Source organism: Leucoraja erinacea, chromosome 7 (assembly GCF_028641065.1).
Source record: "Leucoraja erinacea ecotype New England chromosome 7, Leri_hhj_1, whole genome shotgun sequence".
In the NCBI taxonomy this organism is placed as follows: domain Eukaryota; kingdom Metazoa; phylum Chordata; class Chondrichthyes; order Rajiformes; family Rajidae; genus Leucoraja; species Leucoraja erinaceus.
In genome coordinates this window covers 30,273,482-30,295,802 of record NC_073383.1, presented here as the reverse complement: position 1 = coordinate 30,295,802, position 22,321 = coordinate 30,273,482, and the positions used below count along the sequence as shown (strand labels likewise).

General features: G+C 43.2%; 1 protein-coding gene across 3 annotated transcripts in view; it reads left to right on the top strand.

The window, feature by feature from the left end:
- ly75 (lymphocyte antigen 75) overlaps window positions 1-15,169 on the top strand; it is a 111,997-nt gene extending 96,828 nt beyond the window's left edge. For 2 of the 3 annotated variants that reach the window (XM_055638125.1, XM_055638124.1), the window contains exons 32-35: window positions 2,340-2,504; window positions 8,160-8,282; window positions 10,874-11,047; window positions 12,788-15,169. In XM_055638125.1, the coding sequence (XP_055494100.1) occupies window positions 2,340-2,504; window positions 8,160-8,282; window positions 10,874-11,047; window positions 12,788-12,993 (668 nt within the window). In that variant the 3' untranslated portion in view covers window positions 12,994-15,169. The remainder of the gene's footprint in view (window positions 1-2,339; window positions 2,505-8,159; window positions 8,283-10,873; window positions 11,048-12,787) is intronic. The other variant, XR_008723732.1, reaches the window with a different exon arrangement.
- Window positions 15,170-22,321: the final 7,152 nt, after the last annotated feature.

Here is a 22,321-nt window from a genome sequence, read left to right as displayed (position 1 = left end):
GGGTGCAGTCCCGATCTATTCCAACTCATTGAAGACTTTAGATTTTTGTGGCATATTCGTTCAAAAGCTTCATTTTTAAAAAAATGATCACTACAAAACCTTCACCAAGTATTTTTCTTGAAAATGCTGCTTGTTTATAAAGCAACATCAACGTATTCATTATCAATTGGAAACTTGAAACACTAATTTACTCAACGCAGAAAAATAGTATCGTCATGTATTGAAATACAGTGAAAAAAACTTGTTTGCGGGCTACCCAAACAAGTCGTACTGTACATGAGGACGATCAAGCCAGACATGGTACAACAGGTAGTGTGAAGAGACAAATACAAGAGTGCAGAATATAGCGTTACAGCCTTGCAGTATTTTATTTACTTAGACTTTAGAATTCACCAAATTCTACAAGCTCTATCATAAACACTAGGGACAATTTACAAGTTTACCAAAGCTAATTAACCTACAAACCTATACGCCTTTGGAGTGGGAGGAAACTGGAGCACCAGGGGAAAACCCACGTAGTCAAGTCAAGTCAAGTTTATTTGTCACATACACATACGAGATGTGCAGTGAAATGAAAGTGGCAATGCTCGCGGACTTTTGTGCAAAAAGACAAACAACCAAACAACCAAACAAACTATAAACACACTCATAACACATATTCTTTTTCATGGAAGGAAAAACAATCAGTAGTGTTAGTCCCTGGTGAGAAAGGCGTTTACAGTCCGAATGGCCTCTGGGAAGAAACTCCTTCTCAACCTCTCCATTCTCACCGCATGGCAACAGAGGCGTTTGCCTGACCGTAGCAGCTGGAACAGTCCGTTGCAGGGGTGGAAGGGGTCTCTCATGATATTGTTGGCTCTGGAGTTGCACCTCCTGATGTATAGTTCCTGCAGGGGGGTGAGTGAAGTTCCCATAGTGCGTTCGGCCGAACGCACTACTCTCTGCAGAGCCTTCTTGTCCTTGGCAGAGCAATTCCCAAACCAGATGCTAATGTTCCTGGACAAGATGCTTTCCACCGCCGCTGCGTAGAAGCACTGGAGGATCCTCGGAGACACTGAATTTCCTCAATTGCCTGAGGTGGTAAAGGCGCTGCCTTGCCTTACTCACGAGTGCTGAGGCGTGTGATGCCCATGTCATATCCTCGGGGATGTGGACTCCCAGATATTTAAAATAGTTCACCCTATCCACAGGATCCCCATTTATCCTCAATGGAGTGTACGTCCTCGGATGATGTGCCCTCCTAAAGTCCATGATCAGCTCCTTCGTTTTTTTGATGTTCAAGAGGAGGCTGTTATCCTGGCACCAGAGTGCTAGATCAGCCACCTCCTCCCGGTAGGCCTTCTTGTCGTTGTCTGAGATCAGGCCCACCACCACAGTGTCATCAGCAAACTTAATTAATGAGTTGGAGCTGAACCTAGCCACACAGTCATGTGTGTACAAGGAGTACAATAGGGGGCTGAGGACGCAACCCTGGGGCGATCCTGTGCTCAGGGTGAGGGACTTCGATGTATTTCCTCCCATCTTGACTACCTGGGGCCTGGCGGTGAGAAAGTCCAAGACCCAGACACACAGGGAGGTGTTGAGCCCCAATTCCATTAGCATCCCGGCCAGTCTGATGGGGGCTATCGTGTTGAAGGCTGAACTGTAGTCTATGAACAGCATCCTCACGTAGCCCCCCTTCTGGCTGTCCAGATGGGAGAGAGCGGTGTGCAAGACCTGGGAGACCGCATCGTCCGTGGATCTGTTTGGACGGTATGCGAACTGCAACGGGTCCATGTTCCGACGGAGGATGGCGCAGATGCGTTTCTTCACCAGCCTCTCAAAGCATTTCATGACTACCGAGGTACGGTAGTCATTCAGGCAGGCTGGGGAGGCATTTTTTTCTACCGGTACAATGATGGATTTTTTGAAGCAGGCAGGGACCACGGACTTGTGTCTAAAGTCTAAAGTCACAGGGAGAACGTACATACTCTTTTCAGACAGCACCCATAGGCGGGATCAAACCCAGGTCTCGCGATGCAAGCAACTCTACCACTGTGCCGCCCAATTATTCTGCCATGATTTTCCTTTCCGCTTTCATTGGAAGTTCTGTGTCACTGAAAAGATCAAGGGAAATATATTTGCAAGATGTATCCAAATGGAGCATTAAAGCTGCGCACTGCTGCCAAGCCACTTACAAATGCATGATACAAGGAAAATCTTTATAGGCTATGCTTAATATGTTAATCTAACTCAATACCAAAGTACAGTTAGAACTTGATTTATTCTAATTACATTTAAATACCTTTTAAGGGACAGCTGATATGTATCCTTTAAAACTTGAAAATATCCTTTTGCAGAAAAATCTTCAACACAGCCAGAAAAAACCTCAATGTTCTGTCCTCGGAAAAATGGAAAATCACCGTGGATCAGATTCAAAGACAACTGCTATGCATTCGACATGGGTTTATACAACTGGTCTGTATTTACCATGGAAGAAACCAAATCAATTTGCCAGCATCTAGGTATGTTCCACTTTCATCTTTGATACAGGAAAAATAACACCTGGTGGTTCTGCAGTTATATTGGGTTACTACTGTTTTCAAAAAAAGTTTGTGCTTGATCTTGATTGTAATTATTGCTTGTGGAATCTTTCTCTTGCATGATATTATTGTTGGACCTAAGTAATCATCTCGGTAAAATTTTTAACCAGCAGGTTTATGGCATTAAATATGGTGTATCTTATCTGAATTTGTAACTCTACTGCATTTACATGTTGTTTCTCTGTTCTCTACCTGAGATAAATCTATTTTGAATTGGAAGATATAGCTTGGAAACTCTCTTTGGCCCACTGAGTCCACGCTGACCATTGATTACTGAAGAATGGATTATTGTCTCCCTTCATAAGCTTAGATCTGTTTCAATAAAACGAGTGCACTTCAAGTTCAGCAGATTGATGGGTTATTTCATGTGGAGAGATTAAGAATGCTGGATTTATATTCTCGCGTTTATAAGTGTTTAATTTATAGATACAGCATGGAAACAGGCTCTTCAGCCACCGAGTCCACATCATTCACCGGTTCACACTCGTTCTATGTCATCCCACTTTCTCTTTAACTTCCAACGCTAGGGCCAATTAACCTACAAACCTGCACGTCCTTAGGATGTGGGAAGAAACCAGAACACCCGGAGGAAACCCAAGCAGTCACAGAGAGAACGTGCGAACTCCACACGCAGACAGCACCTGAGGTCAGGATCGAACCTGGATCTCTGACACTTTGAGGCAGCAGCCCTACCCGCCGCACTACTCTAATTTTCAACGCATTTAATCTTCAAAGTTCAGTTTGACCCAGTGGCCACAGCATTTGAAGGCAGAGCAAACTTTACCAAAATGTTTGCCGATTTCACTCCAGAATCTTCTATCCTCCTGTTTTAAATTGATGTATCGTGATTCTTGGTACCTTGTCACAGCACAGTAATTTGCCTTGTCCAACTATTTAAATATTTGAAACATTTTGAACACCTTTATCAGTCTTTTTTTGTAAGAATAAGTATACATGCAACCTATCTCTTGAATTTCAGCCTTTCCCACCTTGGTGATGGTCCAGTGATTTTTGTATTACAAATCTTTTGAGACCAATTTTTTTGTTTTTAATGCAATAACATTTCCAGTTTATTGTTTAGATTGAATTTTTACAAGGCTCTGTACAATTGAAAATGTTCATTGTTAATGTTAAATAACGTGCACAGCAGTATGGAAATGCCTATGCTAGAATTAGAGCGCCTGGAGAAAGCCTGAGTGGTCACAGGGAGAATGTACAAACTCCACTCAGACAGCACCTGTGGTCGGGATTGAACCCGGGTCTCTGGTGCATTGGGCAGCAGGTCAACCAGCTGTGCCACTGTGCTGCCCTTAAGAATAAGAGGCACTCCTCGAAAGGAGGATCGTAAAAGCTTCTTTAGGTATGTGAAGAGGAAAAAATTAGTTAAGACCAAATTTGGAACCTTGAAGACTGAAAAAGGTGAATTTATTATGGGGAACAAGGAAATGGCAGACGTTGAACAGGTACTTTGGATCTGTCTTCATTCAGGAAGACCAACAATCTCCCAGATGTTCTATAGGCCAGAGGATCTAGGGTGACTGAGGAACTGAAGGAAATTCACATTAGGGAGGAAATGGTGTTGGGTAGACAGATGGGACTGAAGACTGATAAATCCCCAGGGCCTGATGGTCTGCATCCCAGGGTACTTAAGGAAGTGGCTCTAGAAATCGTGGACGCATTGGTGATCATTTTCCAATGTTCTATAGATTCAGGATCAGTTCCTGTGGATTGCTAATGTTATCCCACTGTTTAAGAAAGGTGGGAGAGAGAAAACAGGAAATTATAGACCAGTTAGCCTGACATCGGTGTTGGGGAAGATGCTAGAGTCAATTATAAAAGATGAGATAGCCGAACATTTGGATAGCACTAGCAGTTGTTTAGATAGCAGTTGTTTGGATAGCAGTAGCAGGATCGGTCCGAGTCAGCATGGATTTACGAAGGGGAAATCATGTTTGACTAATCTTCTGGGATTCTTTAAGGATGTAACTTGGAAAATGGACAAGGGAGAGCCAGTGGATGTAGTGTACCTGGACTTTCAGTAAGCATTTGATAAGGTCCCACATAGGAGATTAGTGGGCAAAATTAGGGCACATGGTATTGGGGGTAGAGTGCTGACATGGATAGAAAATTGGTTGGCAGACAAGGAAACAAAGAGTAGAGATTAACGGATCCCTTTCAGAATGGCAGGCAGTGACTAGTGGGGTACCGCAAGGCTCGGTGCTGGAACCACAGTTTTTACAATATACATTAACGATTTAGATGAAGGGATTAAAAGTAACATTAGCAAATTTGTAGATGACACAAAGCTGGGTGGCAGGGTGAACTGTGAGGAGGATCCTATGAGGATGCAGGGTAACTTGGACAGGTTGGGTGAGATGCATGGCAGATGCAGTTTAATGTGGATAAATGTGAGGTTATCCACTTTGGTGGCAAAAACAGGAAGCCCAATTATTATCTGAATGGTGTCAAGTTGGGGAAAGGGGAAGTACAGTGAGATCTGGGGGGTCCTTGTTCATCAGTCACTGAGAGTAAGCATAATGACCTGCTCACCGTTGACTCCGGCAACTGTGCAATCCTGCTCCTTCCTGACCTCAGCGCAGCATTTGACACTGTCGACCACACCATCCTAATAGACCGTCTTCGGTACGGGGTTGGTATTGATGGCACTGCCCTGAGATGGTTCATCTCTTACCTCAAAGGTAGGAGTTTCTCGACTAACATAGGCAACTCTTTCTCCTCCCCAGCTAATCTCTGCTGTGGGATTCCACAAGGTTCCATCCTTGGCCCCATTCTCTTCTCCCTGTATACGCTCCCCTTAGGCCAAGTCATTGAAAGGCACGGCATTTCCTTCCATTGCTACGCAGACGATACACAACTCTATCTCCCCCTGAAGCCCAAAAACCAATCAAATCTGCTTAACCTTACCCGCTGCCTCGAGGATATAAAGTGCTGGATGGCCCAGAACTTCCTCCAACTAAATGAGAGTAATTCTGAGGTCATCCTTCTCGGCCCTTCGGACTCAAATCAAAACAATAGCAGGCAGTCTTGGAAGCCTTACCCCACTACTCAAACCTCACGTCAAAAACCTTGGAGTAATATTTGACTCGGCACTGTAATTTGACAAGCAAGTCAATGCCATGGTAAAAGCTAGCTTCTTTCAGCTTCGGACGATAGCTAAAATAAAACATTTCCTCCACTTTGATGACCTCGAAAAGATCATCCACACATTTATCTCCTCCCGCCTAGATTACTGCAACTCCCTTTACCCTGGCATCAGCCATTCTTCCCTGTCCCGCCTGCAACTGGTCCAAAACGCCGCAGCGAGACTCCTGACGGGCACCCGAAAAAGGGACCACATCACCCCGATCCTGACCTCTCTCCACTGGCTCCTTGTGCGGTTCCGTATACATTTCAAGACCCTCCTCTATATCTACAAAGCCCTCAATGGGCTTGCCCCCTCCTTCCTCCAATGCAGTCTTCGGGGAGGAAGCGGCCGCTTCAGTCCAAGCCGCTGAAGAATGTTCACCCGACGCCGATGATCCAGCTTCGCGGCAGAGGGCCTGAAAACATCGGGTTGGCTGAGGAGGCCACATATAGACCCCGACCTCGGGTGGAATATGAGGGGGAGAACTGGATATTTTTAGTGCCTTCCCTCACAGTGAATTCTGCTGTGGGGGGACGTTTCTTGTTGATTTCTTTAGTGTACTGTTCTGTGCCTTTTTTTCTTTTTCTTTTTTATTTTGTATGGATTTATTGACATTTAATCTATTCAATTAGTTTAATCAATCTCTGTAAAGCACTTTGGTTCAAAGTGATTTTGTTTAAAAGTGCTATATAAATAAATATTATTATTATTATTATTATTATTATTGCATTAAAAGTTTTCTCACCCACCACTCCACCTCCAGGTCCCTCAGATCGGCCGACTTGGGGCTGCTGAATATACCGCGGTCTAGGCATAAGCTTAGGGGCGACCGCGCCTTTACGGTTGCAGCTCCTAGACTGTGGAACGGCATCCCCCTTCCCATCAGAACTGCCCCCTCCATCGACTCCTTTAAGTCAAGACTAAAATCTTATCTATACCCCCAAGCCTTTCCTGACGTCCACTGAGCGAGGGCTATATGTATATATGTATGTAGTTTGTTTGTTTATCCTATTCTTATAACAAATGTAAAGCACTTTGGCCAACAAGAGTTTTTTTATATGTACTATATAAATAAATGTGACTTGACTAAGCATGCAGGTACAGCAGGCAGTGAAGAAAGCTAATGGCATGTTGGCCTTCATAACAAGAGGAGTTGAGTATAGGCGCAAAGAGGTTCTTCTGCAGTTGTACAGGGCCCTAGTGAGACCACACCTGGAGTATTGTGTGCAGCTTTGGTTTCCAAATTTAGGGAAGAACATTCTTGCTATTGAGGGAGTGCAGTGTTAATTCCCGGGATGGCGGGACTGTCATATGTTGATAGAATGGAGCGGCTGGGCTTGTCTACTCTGGAATTTAGAAGGATGAGAGGGAATCTTATTGAAATATATAAGATTATTAAGGGTTTGGACACGCTAGAGGCAGGAAACACGTTCCCAATGTTGGTAGAATCCAGAACCAAGGTCCACAGTTTAAGAATAAGGCGTAAGTCATTTAGAACAGAGATAAGGAAAAACTTTTTCACACAAGAGTTGTGAATCTGTGGAATTATCTGCCTCTGAAGGCAGTGGAGGCCAATTCTCTGGAGGCTTTCAAGAGAGAGAGAGATAGAGCTCTTAAAGATAGCGGAGTCAAGGGATATGGGGAGAAGGCAGGAACAGGTTACTGATTGTGGATGATCAGCCATGATCACAGTGAATGGTGCTGGCTCGAAGGGCTGAATGGCCTACATCTGCTCCTATTGTCTATTGAAACACCCAACGTTGACACAGGGCTTGACGGAGTAGATGTGTCTGTGATATTTCACTGGGCTGGAGTGTCTGGAACCAGGGATTGTGTTCTCAAAATAAATGGTTGGCCACACAGGATGGAGGTGAAAAAAATCATCAGTCAGAAAGTAGTGAATCTTTATCTCAAAAGCACCACGCAGGCTGGTAGCTCCATGTTCATAGTGGAGATATTTTGATTGTTGGATATCGGAGGATAGGGGATTCTCACGGGAAAGCCAGCATCGTACGAGACCCTCACCACCCTGGCCTCGCTCTCATTTCACTCTTGCCATGTGGAGGAAGGTATAGGAGTCTAAAAACGGCAACATTCAGGTTCAGGAGCAGCTTCTTCCCTACACCCATCAGGCTATTATACACTACAACCTCCAAATAGGCCCCAAACTATATAGTGAGAACTTTTTTTGTTGTTTGTTTACAGAGTATTACATTTACATGTCTATTTTGCTGCTGCAAATAAGAATTTTATTATTCCGTTTCGGGACATTTAACAAAGAGTACTCTTGACCATTGACTCTGTCTTGAGATAAGAGATTAAATCTAATTGAACAGCAGATTGAACCGAGGTTTGAATGACCTATTCCTACTATTTTTTTTATGTTACCTTGCATTGTTAGTAACAAAATACAAACTTTTGTTTAAATCTAGATTCCTCGGCTACAATTTTGAGCATAAAAGATAGCGAAGAAAATGACTTTGTAACCAGGCAGATAAGAATGGACCAGGGAATTGCTGGAGAGATCTGGCTGGGAATTCGTCAGAATATTAAAGGTAAGCAAAGATTTCGGAAATTAAAGGAATCCTGCTACACGATGAACCCTACAAGTAATGTATAGATAAAGATTTTTTTTTAATATAATTCTGTTTCCGTAGAGTAGATATGAGAAACTGCAGATGCTGGTTTACAAAAAAAGGCACAAAGTGCAGGAGTAACTCGGCGGGTCACACAGCATCTCTGGAGTACATGGGTCGGGACCTTTCTTCAGACACGACTAGAAATGAAACGCACCTATCCATTTTCCCCAAAGGTGCTGCCTGACCTACTAACTAACTCCAGCACTTTGTCCTTTTGTGTATTAACCAGCACCTGCAGTTCTTTGTTTCTACATGCTATCCGAGCCTGGGTCTTGGAGTAAAGATCTCAAATCACAATCTTTAAATTTGCAGCGTGTTATCAGCTGAGTAATCCTGACAGACACAAAATGCTAGAGTAATTCAGCAAGACAGGCAGCATTCATGGAGAGAAGGAATGAGTGACATTGCAGGTCGACAACCTTCCTCAAACTCGGTGATTCTGACACTTGAGTAAGACAATGAAAGAACAAAATAAACATTGCTTTCACAATAAATAATGACAGTCCTGGAGTAACTCAGCAGGTCAGGCAGCATCTCTGGAGAACACAGATAGGTAATGTTTTTGGGCTGAACCCATCAGAATGATTGGTGTGGGGGAGGGGGAGAGCGTGGGGGAGAAAGTTGGAAGAGAGATGAGGAAAGAACAAAGCTCGGAAAGAATTATTGGTCTGAATAAAAGTCCTGACTCAAAATGTCACCTCTCCATGTTCTCCAGACATGCTGCCTGACCCACTGAGGTACTCCAGCACTTTGTAAAGCAGCATTTGCAGTTCCTTGTATTGTTTTCACAGTCTGTACAAGCATTCCAGTAGGTGCCAGCAAATAGCCGGCACTAAGAGAAAATACACTATTTCCTTACTCTTCAGAGCACAAAAGTTCTAAAACCAATTGGTGAACACAAGCTGCTGTCGTATATTATGCTGAAGAGAGGCATGCGGCATGCAACCTGAAACCTATATTGAAGACAGCTGAACAATTTTTCATTTCAAAAAAGTTTATTTTATTTCATTTGTGGGTGGCACAGTGGCATAGTGGTAGAATTGCTGCCTTACTGCACCAGAGACCAGGGTTCGATCCTGACCTAGAGTGCTGTCAGTACGGAGTTTATACTTTCTCCCCATGATCTTGTGGGTTTTCTGTGGGTGCTCCAGTTTCCTACCACATTCCAAAGATGTGCAGGTTTGTAACAGTGTGCAGTGGATTGTTGGTCGGCGTGGACTCAGTGGGCCGAAGGGCCTGTTTTTACACATTAAAATTGCCCATCAAGATGCTTGCCAGTGAGTGCCATATTGAAGATGTTTATGATATGTCATTTTTCCACGTAGTTTCATGTGACAGTCTCCATTGTTGTTTCACTTTATCTATATTTCATAGGAAATCAAACTGGGAAGGGCAGTTCTGTTATAGACTTTAGAGATACAGTGCGGAAGAAGGCCCTTGGACCCAGCGATCACCCCGTACACTAGCACTATACTACACACTAGGGCCAATTTACAATTCTACCAAAGCCAATTAAGCTACAAACTCGACATCTTTGGAGCGTGGAAGGAAACTGGAGCACCCAGAGAAAACCCATGCAGTCACAGGGAAAACGTGCAAACTCCATGCCTGTAGTCAGGATTAAACCCGGTCTCTGGTGCTGTAAGGCTGCAACTATACCGCTGTGCAACCCCAACTTCTGTTGTGGACTTTAAGGGGAGTTAATGAATATATGACAGAACAATTTGCAAGGCAGCAGAGAAAGAGCTAGTGGCTGGAACTAGCGAAAATGCTGAAGAACTTGCATGAATATGAAGGGCCAAATGGTTCACTTCTGTGCTGAACCGTTCTGTGATTCTATGAAGCTCTCAATAGATTTTCTCTTCGGTTCTTATGCCCATAAATGAAGGAGGCGGCAGGGAATGGGAGATACCGCCTGGCCAATATGGGTATTGAATTCTCCACCATCTAAATGATCTACGAGGTGGTGCTCCCCCAAAAATCAGCGAATATCAACAAAGACCCTCCCCACCCTGGCCAAGGCCCTCATCTCAATACTCTCCATACAGTGACCTCCACTTCAAGAAGAATGTCTTACCAGCAACCATGAAGCTGGGAGATTTAGATGGATCAAATGTCGGCAAATGGGACTCTTAGATGGGGCATCTTAGTCAGCATGGACAATTTGAAGGGCCATTTCTGTGCTGTTTGACTCCATCAGGCTCTTGAACCGCACAATATTAACCACAACCCTAAATTAGCAACAATGGCCTACTATGGACTTTGTTTTTAGTTGCAGCACGTATATTGGTTTTGCACTATTATGGGCTAGTTAACTAATATTACTGATAATTAATTTATTATATTACTAATGTAGGGGGAGGGGGAGAATCACTGAGAATCACTGTCTTTTTTGTAAACCAGCGTCTGCAATTCCTTGTTTCTTCAATCAGTAACAGTCTCATAACCGGGGAAACTGATATGGATCAATTACAGAAATGTCTACTTAACTTTGTGCTTCCATGCAGATAAATCCTTACAGTGGCTGGATGGTTCAATAATTTCTTACGCCAACTGGATGAGTACAAATCTCTCAAATTCAACTCAAGGGACGTGTGCTGTTATATCATCAAGAAACGGGTTGTGGATTCTAACTAACTGTTCGCAGAGGCATAGCAGACTCGTGTGTAAAGCTCCAATACGTAAGTTTATGATGTGATTCTCCAACTTTTTTTTAAACATCTTTGCCTGATGCGTTAAACTGAATCATGGTGACCATGAACTTCAGTGGTTGCCAAGAGAGACTGATGGGAAAGTATATACAGGTGCACAACCTTTTATCCGAAAGCCTTGGGACCAGACACTTGTCGGATTTCGGACATTTTCGGATTTCCGAATGGAAGATTTTTAGCGTAGATTAGGTAGGTAGCGCAGGCGGCTTGAAAAGTCTGGAGCGACTGCCTCCTCCCCGGAGACCGGGGAATCATTGTAAATCATTGCATAAATGTTAGTCAGTTAGTTTGGAGGGATTTTATGTGGTGGTGGTGGTGGGGTGGGTGGGTGTTTGAAGGGGGAAACTTTAATTCTTAGTCCCCTACCTGGTCGGCGACTCCCAACATCGCGGAGCTGGTTGTAGCTCCGGCCCCGGCAACTCTACCCCTGGCTGCGAGGCGCTCCAAATCCAGCGCAGCCCGCAGTCGGACGCCCGCAGCCCCAGCTCCGCGAATGTTGGGAGAAGGCGGCCTCAGGGCCCTGGAGCTTACCGCACAGCGACCCGATAAGGCATTGCCCGCTTCCCGCTGGTATCCCACGCTGCGACGCCGCCGACTCCCAACATTGGGCGGGTGTCCGGCCGCGGGCCGCGATGAATTTGGAGCGCCTCGCAGCCAGGGGTAGAGTTGCCGGGGTCGGAGCTACAACCAGCACCGCCCACAGCCCCAGCTGGCAGTTGGCGGCCACAGCGCTGCGGAGCTTACTGCACGGCGACCCGGTAAGGCATTGACCGCTCCCCGTCTCTCCGACCAGGTAGGGGACTAAGAATTAAAGTTTACCCCTTCACCCCCCCCCCACATAAAAGCCCTCCAAACTAACTGACTGACATTTAAGCAATGATTTACAGATGTTTAAGTGTCTCCCCGGTCTCCAGGGAGGAGGCAGCCGCTACAGTAGTACAGACCTGGGTTGACCGTGGGTCGTTTCGGGTCAAGTTTGGCGCCAAACGCGAGCTTTGGTGTGCAGACGACATCCTGGAAAAAATGTTCGGTTTTCGGAGCTTTTTGGTTTCCGGAACTCCGGATAAAAGGTTGTGCACCTGTACGTGTATACAGCATGGTGCGATATTGGTGGAAAATACCAGTTGACGATTGACCCAACTTACGTTGTGATTTGATTATCATAGTTTGTGGACTTAGATTGGGCGGACATTTAATTTGTATGCTGAAAATCTAGACTCGCAATATAGCAAAGATGTGCACAAATCCTTTTTTCTTGAGAAAGACACAATGCTGGAGTCACCCAGCGGGTCAGGAAACATCTCTGGAGAACATGGATAAGTGACGTTTCTGGTCAGGACTCTTCTCCAGAGATGCTGCCCGACCTGAGTTTATTCCACTTTTGCATTCACTCCCTATGTACTTGAGATAATTTACAGAGGGCCAATTCACCAACAAACCCGCACACACGTCTTTGGGATGTAGGAGGGAGCTGGGGGAAACCCATGCAGTCACAGGGAGGACGTGCAAACTCCACACAGGCAGGTCTGACGCTGTAAGGCAGCAGCTCCACTAGTTGTGCCACTGGGCATAAATTATTCGATTATGGAATTCATACCATTTTGGTCAGAAATGTACTTGTAAAATTGTTAATGCTCATTGTTCATTAATGTTTGTTTAACTTTTTAATGTGGCATATTATTAACATTTTTATATTGTGTTGCCTTGCAGAATCCAACCACAGAGTTGCAGCGTTGGTGATAACAGTGCTTTTTATCCTGGTACTAATCTGCGGGATTGTGTGGTTTTTATATAAGAAGAATAAATGGCGATGGGCTAATCCTTTTGGGACTGTACACTATGAACGTAGTTACAATAATCCCTCCGACACTGACAGTACAGTTATGATAACAGAACTTAAAGAATTCCACGATTGAAATGTCTTGCGGTTGTGTTATCAGACTATTGAGAAATTTCAAAATATGGGCCAGATCTTGATGCCTTGCATCCCCTCCCCTCCCCCCACCTGCTTTAACACCCATGCTAAACTGGTTTAATTGCAGAGGGGTGTTGTAATGGAATGAAGCAGCCTGGATTCCAGCCATGTGGCAGCTTCTCTAGTGACTGAAGAAAGCCTTTCTTTAAAACACCCCTTTCACCCTCTAACAGCTGGTCGAAGCCCCACCCCTAGCTTTGTCAGCGGCAGAAATCGTGTCATTCAAAAAAGTTTATCTTTTGACTATCTCAAAGATCCAGAAACACTTAGACTGTTAAAATGAAGTAAAAGGCCACAGTGCTGTGGTAACTCAGCAGGCCAGCCTCTGGCGAACATGGATAGGTGATGTTTCAGGTCGAGACCCTCTTCTGATTAGCTTCAAGAAGGGTCCCGACACGATACGTCACCTATCCATGTAGTCCAGGGATGCTGCCTGGCCTGCTGAGTTACTCCAGCACTTTGTGCCCTTTTGTGTAGACCAGCATCTGCAGTTCCATGTTTATAAACTGAAATAAACTATTTAATTTGACTAATAACAATAATTGAATTTATTGAAAATAAACTTAACTATAAATACTTATGTAATTAAACATTAAATTGAAGAAAAATTATTTGAAAGAAAGCTTGCTTCCGAATCCAAAACTCCATAATTCCCGTTGAAATCCGATTCTGCGGCAGCTCTAACCAGGCTAAGGATCTGTTGGGGAAAGTTTGATGGAGCTTATCAGATTTGCGATTGAAAACCATGAAAATAACCCTGAAGTTGATACAGTTTCCACGCTGCATGTTCCGTTCACAATTGCCACAAAATCTGGCCCATTGACGTTGTCCTTTGTTGTTGATTGCTGAATAATCTTGCTGATGTGTAAATATTTCCTGATTTGCACTACTTATATTTTCTGACACATGCTGCTACGCGTTACTACTGTAGTAGGTTGCAGAAATTGTGTTCTGTTAAGTATTTGCTTTGAAAAGTTATTTTTATACTGTATTATGTAAACATTCCAGTGTTTCACAGAATCATAATATATGCAGATGCAGAACGGAATTCCAAAAAAAAACTGGTGTCATTTTTTTTGCCAATCTTGTGTTACAATGTAATGCAGTTGCTTTTATAGCTGGTGCTTATCGATATCTTTGTACATTTCTTTAAGCCATTAATAATGAGAAATTTAACGTGTTTTTTTTTTAAAGTGTTAATTCCGTAACACAGTTCTGGGTTTTAGATAATGTGCATAAAATGGGGAAAGTTGCTTTTGTCAAAGAAATCATCCTAATTCCTTTGTCAGTGCCTTGTGATATTCTCCTCTAAGCTAAGCCTCAAATTGAGGTTTGGTGCCGTGAAATAATCATCTATTCCAAATAATAATAGATTAATAGACCATTATAATGCTCGCATTATATTCTGATTTTCTTTTCAAGGGTATCTGGGTTTATTACTATAAAATACTCCTTTTCAAATAGTATATACAATAAAGAAATTACTGTTTACAATGAGGCCACTTGTTCTGATTTGGAAAATTGCAGTCTTTAAACTATATGGATGTTCTAAGCATCATTTTTGAGGTTCTGCTATGCTATTTATGCATATTTATGGAGCTGCAACTATTAAAAACTTAGGAATAGAGAATAATTACTGTAATTATTTTTAATTGGGGGATTTGACAGCAGCAGCTATAATTGAAGAACATTGGTCTACCTACAATTATACTACTGTCAATTTAGTGAATGCCATAATGCTGGGATTTTTTTTTGAATAAGTGTATATTTACAAAGTCTAACGACCAAAAATTCAGAGCTTTACTCGGCCATATGTGAATAACATTAACTTGAATTTGTTTTAAATTGTGACAAAAAAATTCTATAATTGTTCTGTGGAAATTAAACTTATAACACCGTATTTGTATGGGCATATTAATATTACTTTGAAATTTCATGTATTTTTGTAATAAAATTAATTTTGTTGCAAAAGCTCAAATTCTCAACTGCAATATATACAGGATTTCCAAGAGTGAGAGGAATGTTTGATTCACTTCACCTGTTCAATCATCTTCCACAAATTAAAGTGTAAATTGATTAAAAAAATATTAAAGTATTATCTCATGTGTAAAACAAAATGGAGTCTGCTTTTTAAATTGAATTATGATGGTTTTGTGCAATTAATTCTACAAATTCTGTACATATATTTGTATCCTTTCATAATTATGCGGTTATTTTTCCAGTTGTGTGCACTTTTGCATACCGTTGACATTGAGAACCTCCTGATAAAAGGGTCAGAATCTTTTCCCAGGTGGAACTGGCAACACCAGAGGGCATAACTTTAACATGAGAGGAGCAAAGTTTAAAGGAGATTTCCAGAGCAGATGAGTGGTGAGTGCCTGAAACATGCTGCCAGGGGTGGTGGTGGAGGTGTATACGATAATGACTTTTAGGAAGCTTTTGTACAGACAAATGGATATGGAGGGATATGGATCATGTGCAGGCAGAAGAGATTAGTTTATCTTGGTATCAGGTTTGGCACAGACCTTGTGGGCTGAAGGGCCTGTCCCTGTACTATGCTATGTGAAACCATCCCCTTGGGATATTTGAGAGAGATCCAGTTTGACATTATATGTCCTATTCCCAGTCAGATGTTGGTTCCTGATTCCAGGATGGACTTCATGTTGTATATTTTGTTGTGTTTCAGTCTACTTCCTATCCAGGCGGTGGTCCAGAAAGATGTGTGCTATGGAGTTGATTTACTCTGTTTCTACTTTAAGATCTTGGCTTTCAGTTCAGCTTGGAATGAAAGCCTCTGCTCTCTGGGTAAGTCTCTTGTGCAATATAATTTGGGGGAACAAAAGAAGTACATTTGATGGACTCGGGAACAGCTACTTCCCCTCTGTTAGCAGATTTCGGAACGGTTTCTCTGATAACTGAGAAATTTATGGTGGAAGTGAGGGTGAAGAGAGATTTAAAAGAGACCTCGCGGGCAACCTTTTCACTCATAAGGTAGTCCGTATCTGGAACGAGCTGCCAGAGGAAGCTATAGAGGCAGATACAATTATTATATCTGAAAGAAAGTTTTGTAAAAAGTAGTTTGTAAAACATGATTGGCAAAATATTGTCGAAATGTATTTGTCAAAAAATTGCTTATCCAATGGATTTCTTTGGCAATTGATTTGATTTTTGATTTTACCAGATGCTGTGAAATAAACTGGACAGTAAACGAATCAACATGGGTGAAATATTTATGTCAATGCAGTTTCTCATGTGTTCCCACTGCTATGATTTGTTTTAAACAAATGACACAACGTTGGGTGCAGTGTGAACTGTGAGGAGAATGCAGGGTGACTTGGACAGCTGGGTGAGTGGGCAGATGCATGGCAGATGAAGTTTAATCAGAATCAGAATCACACTTTATTTTCCAAGTATGTTTTGCAACATATGAGGAATTTCATTGGCCAGGTCAGTCATACAATTAAAAGTAACAGATCACTTCAAAAACACATTTTAACATGAACATCCACCACCGTGACTCCTACACATTCCTCACTGTGAAGGAAGGCGAAATATAGTTCAAGTCCTTCCGTTGACGGGATGATCTTAACTCCCTCCGCGTCGAGGCGATCTGCTCCTGCATCGGGGGGAGGAGGGGGTAATATCAGCTCCCCCGCGCTGGACGATCGAACCTCAGCTCCGATGTTAAGTCCGTGCCCCATGATAGGGCTCAAAGTCAGTCCGAGGAGGCCTCCAGCTCCATCGATGGTAGGCCGCAGAGCCCAGAGAATGTGATCCAAAAAATAATCACATCTCCGGGAAGGTAAGCACCTGAAAAAAAGTTTCCCCCGATCCCCTCCCCCCTCCAAAACAAACCGAAGAACATTAGAATAAAACTTTTAACAAACTAAAAAATAATAAAAGAGTGAAAAGACGAACAGACTGCCGGCAGGGCTGCCATCTCCCTGGTACCCCTGGTGGTCATATATGTGAGGTTATCCACTTTGGTAGCAAAAACAGGAAGGAAGATTATTGTCTAAATGGTGTCAAGTTGGGAAAAGGGGAAGTACAACTTGATCTGGCGGTCCTTGTTCATCAGTCAATGAAAGTAAGCATGCACGTACAGCAGGCAGCAAAGAAAGCTAATGGCATGTTGGCCTTCATAACAAGGAGTTGAGTATAGGAGCAAAGATGTCCTTCTGCAGTTGGACAGGGCCCTAGTGAGACCACACCTGGAGTATTGTGTGCAGTTTTGGTCCCCTAATTTGAGGAAGGACATTCTTGCTATTGAGGGAGTGCAGCGTAGGTTTACAAGGTTAATTGCCAGGATGGCGGGACTGTCATATGCTGAGAGAATGGAGCGGCTGGGCTTGTATACTCTGGAGTTTAGAAGGATGAGAGAGGATCTTATTGAAGCATATAAGATTATTAAGGGTTTGGACACGCTAGAGGCAGGAAACATGTTCCCAATGTTGGGGGAGTCCAGAACCAGGGGCCACAGTTTAAGAGTAAGGGGTAAGCCATTTAGAACGGAGATGATGAAACACTTTTTCACACAGTTGTGAGTGCGGTGGAGGCTAGTTCTCTGAATACTTTCAATTGAGAGGTAAATAGGGCTCTTAAAGATAGCGGAGTCAGGGGATATGGGGAGAAGGCAGGAACGGGGTACTGATTGGGGATGATCAGCCATGATCACATTGAATGGCGGTGCTGGCTCAAAGGGCCAAATAGCCTACTCCTGCACCTATTGTCTATAAACACAATGCTGGAGCAACTCTGCAGGAATTAATGGATGGGTGACATTTCAGGTGGGTATAATCTTGCAGCAAGCTTTAGATGTGGACACAAGGAACTGCAGACGCTGGTTAACCAAAAAAGACAAATGCTGGAGTAACTCAGCAGGTCAGGCAGCATTTTTGGAAAATATGGATCAGTGACATTTTGGGTTGGGACCCTTCTTCGGACTTTGAAACATTACCTATCTTCAAATGACTTATTAATGATCACATTGTCACAGGACCAGCATTTAGCTTCAACCAGAATTTGTCCATCTTGTGTCGGCTCATGTTTGCCTACAGCATAATATTAGGTGTGGGCTGGATACGTTTTTTTGAAGTCTTGAGAAGGGCCAAAAATGTCACAGATTCATGTTCTCCAGAGATGCTGCCTGATCTGCTGAGATACTCCAGCACTTTGTCTTTTTGTGTAAACCAGCATCTGCAGTTCCTTGTTTCTACACGTATGTGCAAAACCATTCAGTTTCAATATGATAAAGATATATCACATCAGGTGTGAAAGGGTAGTGTCTGATTCACCTGTTCCCCATTGCACGCCTTGGACTTTGTGTGTGAAACGTATGTGCTACAATGCTGGGAACTATATTTTACACGCTATATCTTCCCCCTTCGCTCCTGTTGTACCTGAGTTTGACTTGATTGTGTTTCTGTTTTCTGACCTGATTGGATAGTATGTAAAACAAGGCTGTTTGCTGTATCTTTGTACATGTGACAATAATAAACTTAAATGAAATGCAGACAATAATGCCATATTCATTTTTTTGATGCCCTCAGACAAAAATTACTGTTTGCAATTGTAGTTGTTTTAAAGGGATCTGCTGGGTTAGAGAGGCTAACATGCAAAGTCTGTATCATAGTAGAGAACACCTTGGGTCTGGTGCAGAGTAGATATTGTGGGGCGAGGTGAGGGTTTTACATCACTTGACTGGACTGTCCCTTTAATGCTCCAATTCCCGGTACCATTTACTTTATACATCTCTAAGTTTTATTAGAAGAGTATGCGGTAGAGTGATGCAGCAGTAGAGGTGCTGCCTTACAGCGCCAGAGACCCAGATTGGATCCTGACTATGGGTGCTGTCAGTATGGAGTTTGTACATTCTCCTTGTGACCACGTGGGCTTTCTCTGGGTGATCCGGTTTCCTCCCACATTCCTAAGAGGTGTGGATTTGCAGGTTAATTGGCTTCTGTAAATTGTATCCAGACTGTAGGAAAGAACTTGTTTACGGGGTGATTGTTGGCATGGACTCTGGGCCGAAGTAGTTGTTTCCATGCTGTATCTGTAAACTCTAAACTGTGAAGCAATCGAGTAAAGCCGAAGACTAAAGAAAACAAAAGGCGAAGCTTCTGGAAATTAAACTTGCTCTTCAAGTCTATACAAGAACAGAGAGCTGCAAGTGTGTTATATTAATAAATCACCTACACTCTAATACTGCACTACTGATCTTATCAGGTGTTTGTGACAGTATCTAACATTTCAATAACTATAGCTTGTTTAATTTTAATCAGTTACTCCATTGGAAATGGAGTTTTGAATAGTTTCTCAAAATAAAACAAATGGGAGATGGTATTAATAATATTGAATATAAAATGACAATTATATAAATGATGCCCAAGGTTATTTATTAAACTGGAAAAGCACTGCTCACCCTGAAGGCACATGGCAATTATTTTCATGACACCTCATTAAAGCTTTTAAGTGAAATAAACGGCTGTAACTCGTGCTAATTTCCCCAGACTCTTCCAGCACACATCCTGGCAGACAGTCACACAACATCATTGCAGATGCCCAGAAGCAAGCCACCTGTCACCAATTCATCTGGTGAACGATCAGGTGTTTCTCTGTGAACAAGAAAAGTTTTCCTTGAAATAGCTGAAAAGTAAAATGGAAGTGTACTAAATGTTTAAAGATATACAGTGGAACTGGGCCCTTTGGCCCACCGAGTCCACTCCGACCATTGATCACCGATTCACACTAGTTCTCTGTTCTCCCACTTTCTCATCCACATCTAACAGGATGTGGGAGAATACCGGAGCAACTGGAGGAAACCCACACGGTCACGGAGAACGTGTAAACTCCGTACAAATAGCACCCAAGATCACAATCGAACCTGAGCTGGCCCTGTGAGGCGACACCTCTACCACTGTGACACACATTTATCGTTATTGCACAGAAACTACAGCTTCCAGATGTGAAAGAATTATTTCTGAAATCTTTTATAGGTCCACCACTGATTTTCTGTCACGCTGGGTTCCAGAGCCTTTCTGGGATTATCTGCCTTGCTGAGCCAATTCCGCTCCGATATTTCAAGTGTACTTTCATAATTTTGTCTGGATTAAAGGAGATGCCGGACTACCAGTTGCTGAAAAATCAGTGGTGGACTTGTACTTGGTCCCTCCACACCATATGACCGCTTCAAAGATAACATGACTGTCTGAATTGGTATTCTGTCCTTCAGTCATTTAAACATAATTCTTCTCCAGGACATTCTTTACAGCTGGCATTGTCCTATGACCTGCTTCACCTCTCCACCTTGTGTAAGTCTAGGGTTAGAAACGTCACCTATCCATGTTCTCCAGAGATGTTGCCTGATGTTACCAAAAACAGAACATGGAAAAACAACAATGTAACAGGCCTGAAAGCACATAGTCAATCATAGATAACAAAATATTTTTATAAATCTCAATAAATTAAAGACTCCAATAATTTTTCAAAAAGCACGAGTCCTTAGTGCAACTGAGACAGTTCATAATCTACTGTAGTTACTGTCAGTAGTAATAATACACTTTATTATCATTGAAAATACATACAACAAAATTTCAGGCGCACTGCCCGAGCGGAGCTCCAACGTATCAGATAAATAATAACGACAACGGAAACAATAAAAACGGCAAGAAAAACGTCACGTCAATCTATCACAGTATAGTCTTGTGGCCGTACAAAATATTGGCTATGGGGGCTGTGTGTTCAGTTCAGAGTGGTAATAGCCTTGGGGTAGAAACTGTTTGTTAATCTTGTGGTGTGTGATTTGATGAACCTGTAGGGCAGAAGGGCAAACAAGTGATGTGCGGATTGAGATGAGTCCTTTAGTATGCATGATGCCTTCCGCAGGCAACGAGAGCTATAGAGCTCTTCCAGGGCAGTAGATCTTCTAGGCTGTAGTGATGACTCACTGCCGAGCCTTCTTGTCAGCCGCAGAACTGTTGCCATACCACATCAGGATGCCATGTGTCTCTCTATGGAGCAGCCGGTGTGGCAAGTTGACTTTCCCGAGTGATCTTAGGAAGTAAAGTCGTTGTTATGCCTTCTTTACCAGGGAGTGCATGTCAGTTGACCACCTGAGATCTGCTGAGATGTGGGTGCCCAGGAACCTGAAACTGGAGATTCTGTCCACTCTTTCTCCGTTTATGTGCAGTGGGGGATGGTCACCCTGCTTCTTCCTGAAGTCAATGATGAGCTCTTTTGTTTTCTTGGTATTGAGTGCTAAGTTGCTTTCTGAGCACCAGCCTATTAACCTCTGTACCTCCTCCCTGTAAGCTGACTCATCGCCCTCAGTGATCAGCCCGCCACTGTTGTGTCGGCTGCAAATTTAATGATGGTGTTCGTGCTGTGGGTCGGTAGTTCCCACAGCACGAGTGTTCAAGAGTCTGATGGTTATTGGGATGAAGCTATTCTAGAAACCTGTTGATTCGAGAATTGTTTTTATTACAGATTTCCAGAATCTCAGTCATAGAGCGATACAGTGTAGAAACAGGCCCTTTGGCTCATCTTGCCCACATCGGCTACACAGTTCCATCTACCTGCGCTTGGTCCATATCCCTCCAAACCTGTCCTAACAATGTACCTGTCTAGCTATTTCTTAAATGATGGGATAGTCCCAGCCTCAACTATTGTATTGTATTGTATTGTATATCTTTATTGTCATTTCCTGAGTATTCGCATACCCAGAGGAAACAAAAAAACGTTGCTCAACCAGTGTCCATTCAGTGTGCATGAAAAATAAATAGAAATTTAAAAAAAATACATGTATCATGAACAAATTTAACACTCTACTAAACATTCAACAGGCGTTCCGACCGGCAGCGGCACAACAGTGGCTCTGCTGCAGTGTGGGGGTTTGTGCGCGATACTTGGCAGGGGGCAAAGTCCATTTAGCAGTCTTATAGCCTGTGGGAAGAAGCTGAGGAGCATCCTGCTGGTTTTGCAGCTAATGCTCCTGTACCTCTTCCCAGATGGCAGGATGGAGAAAATGTAATGCGATGGGTGGTAAGGGTCTTTGATGATGGAGATGGCTCTGCTGATACATCTCTTCCTGTATATGTCCAGCAGGAAGGGGAGTGCAGCACCAATAATCCTGCTGGCGGTCTTCACTATCCTGTCTAGTTGGTGCCGTTCTTACGCCTTGCAGCTCCCGAACCAGGAAGTGATGCCGTAGGTCAATGTGCCTCCACTGGCAGCTTGTTCCATGCACCCAACACCTTTGTGTGAAAAAAATG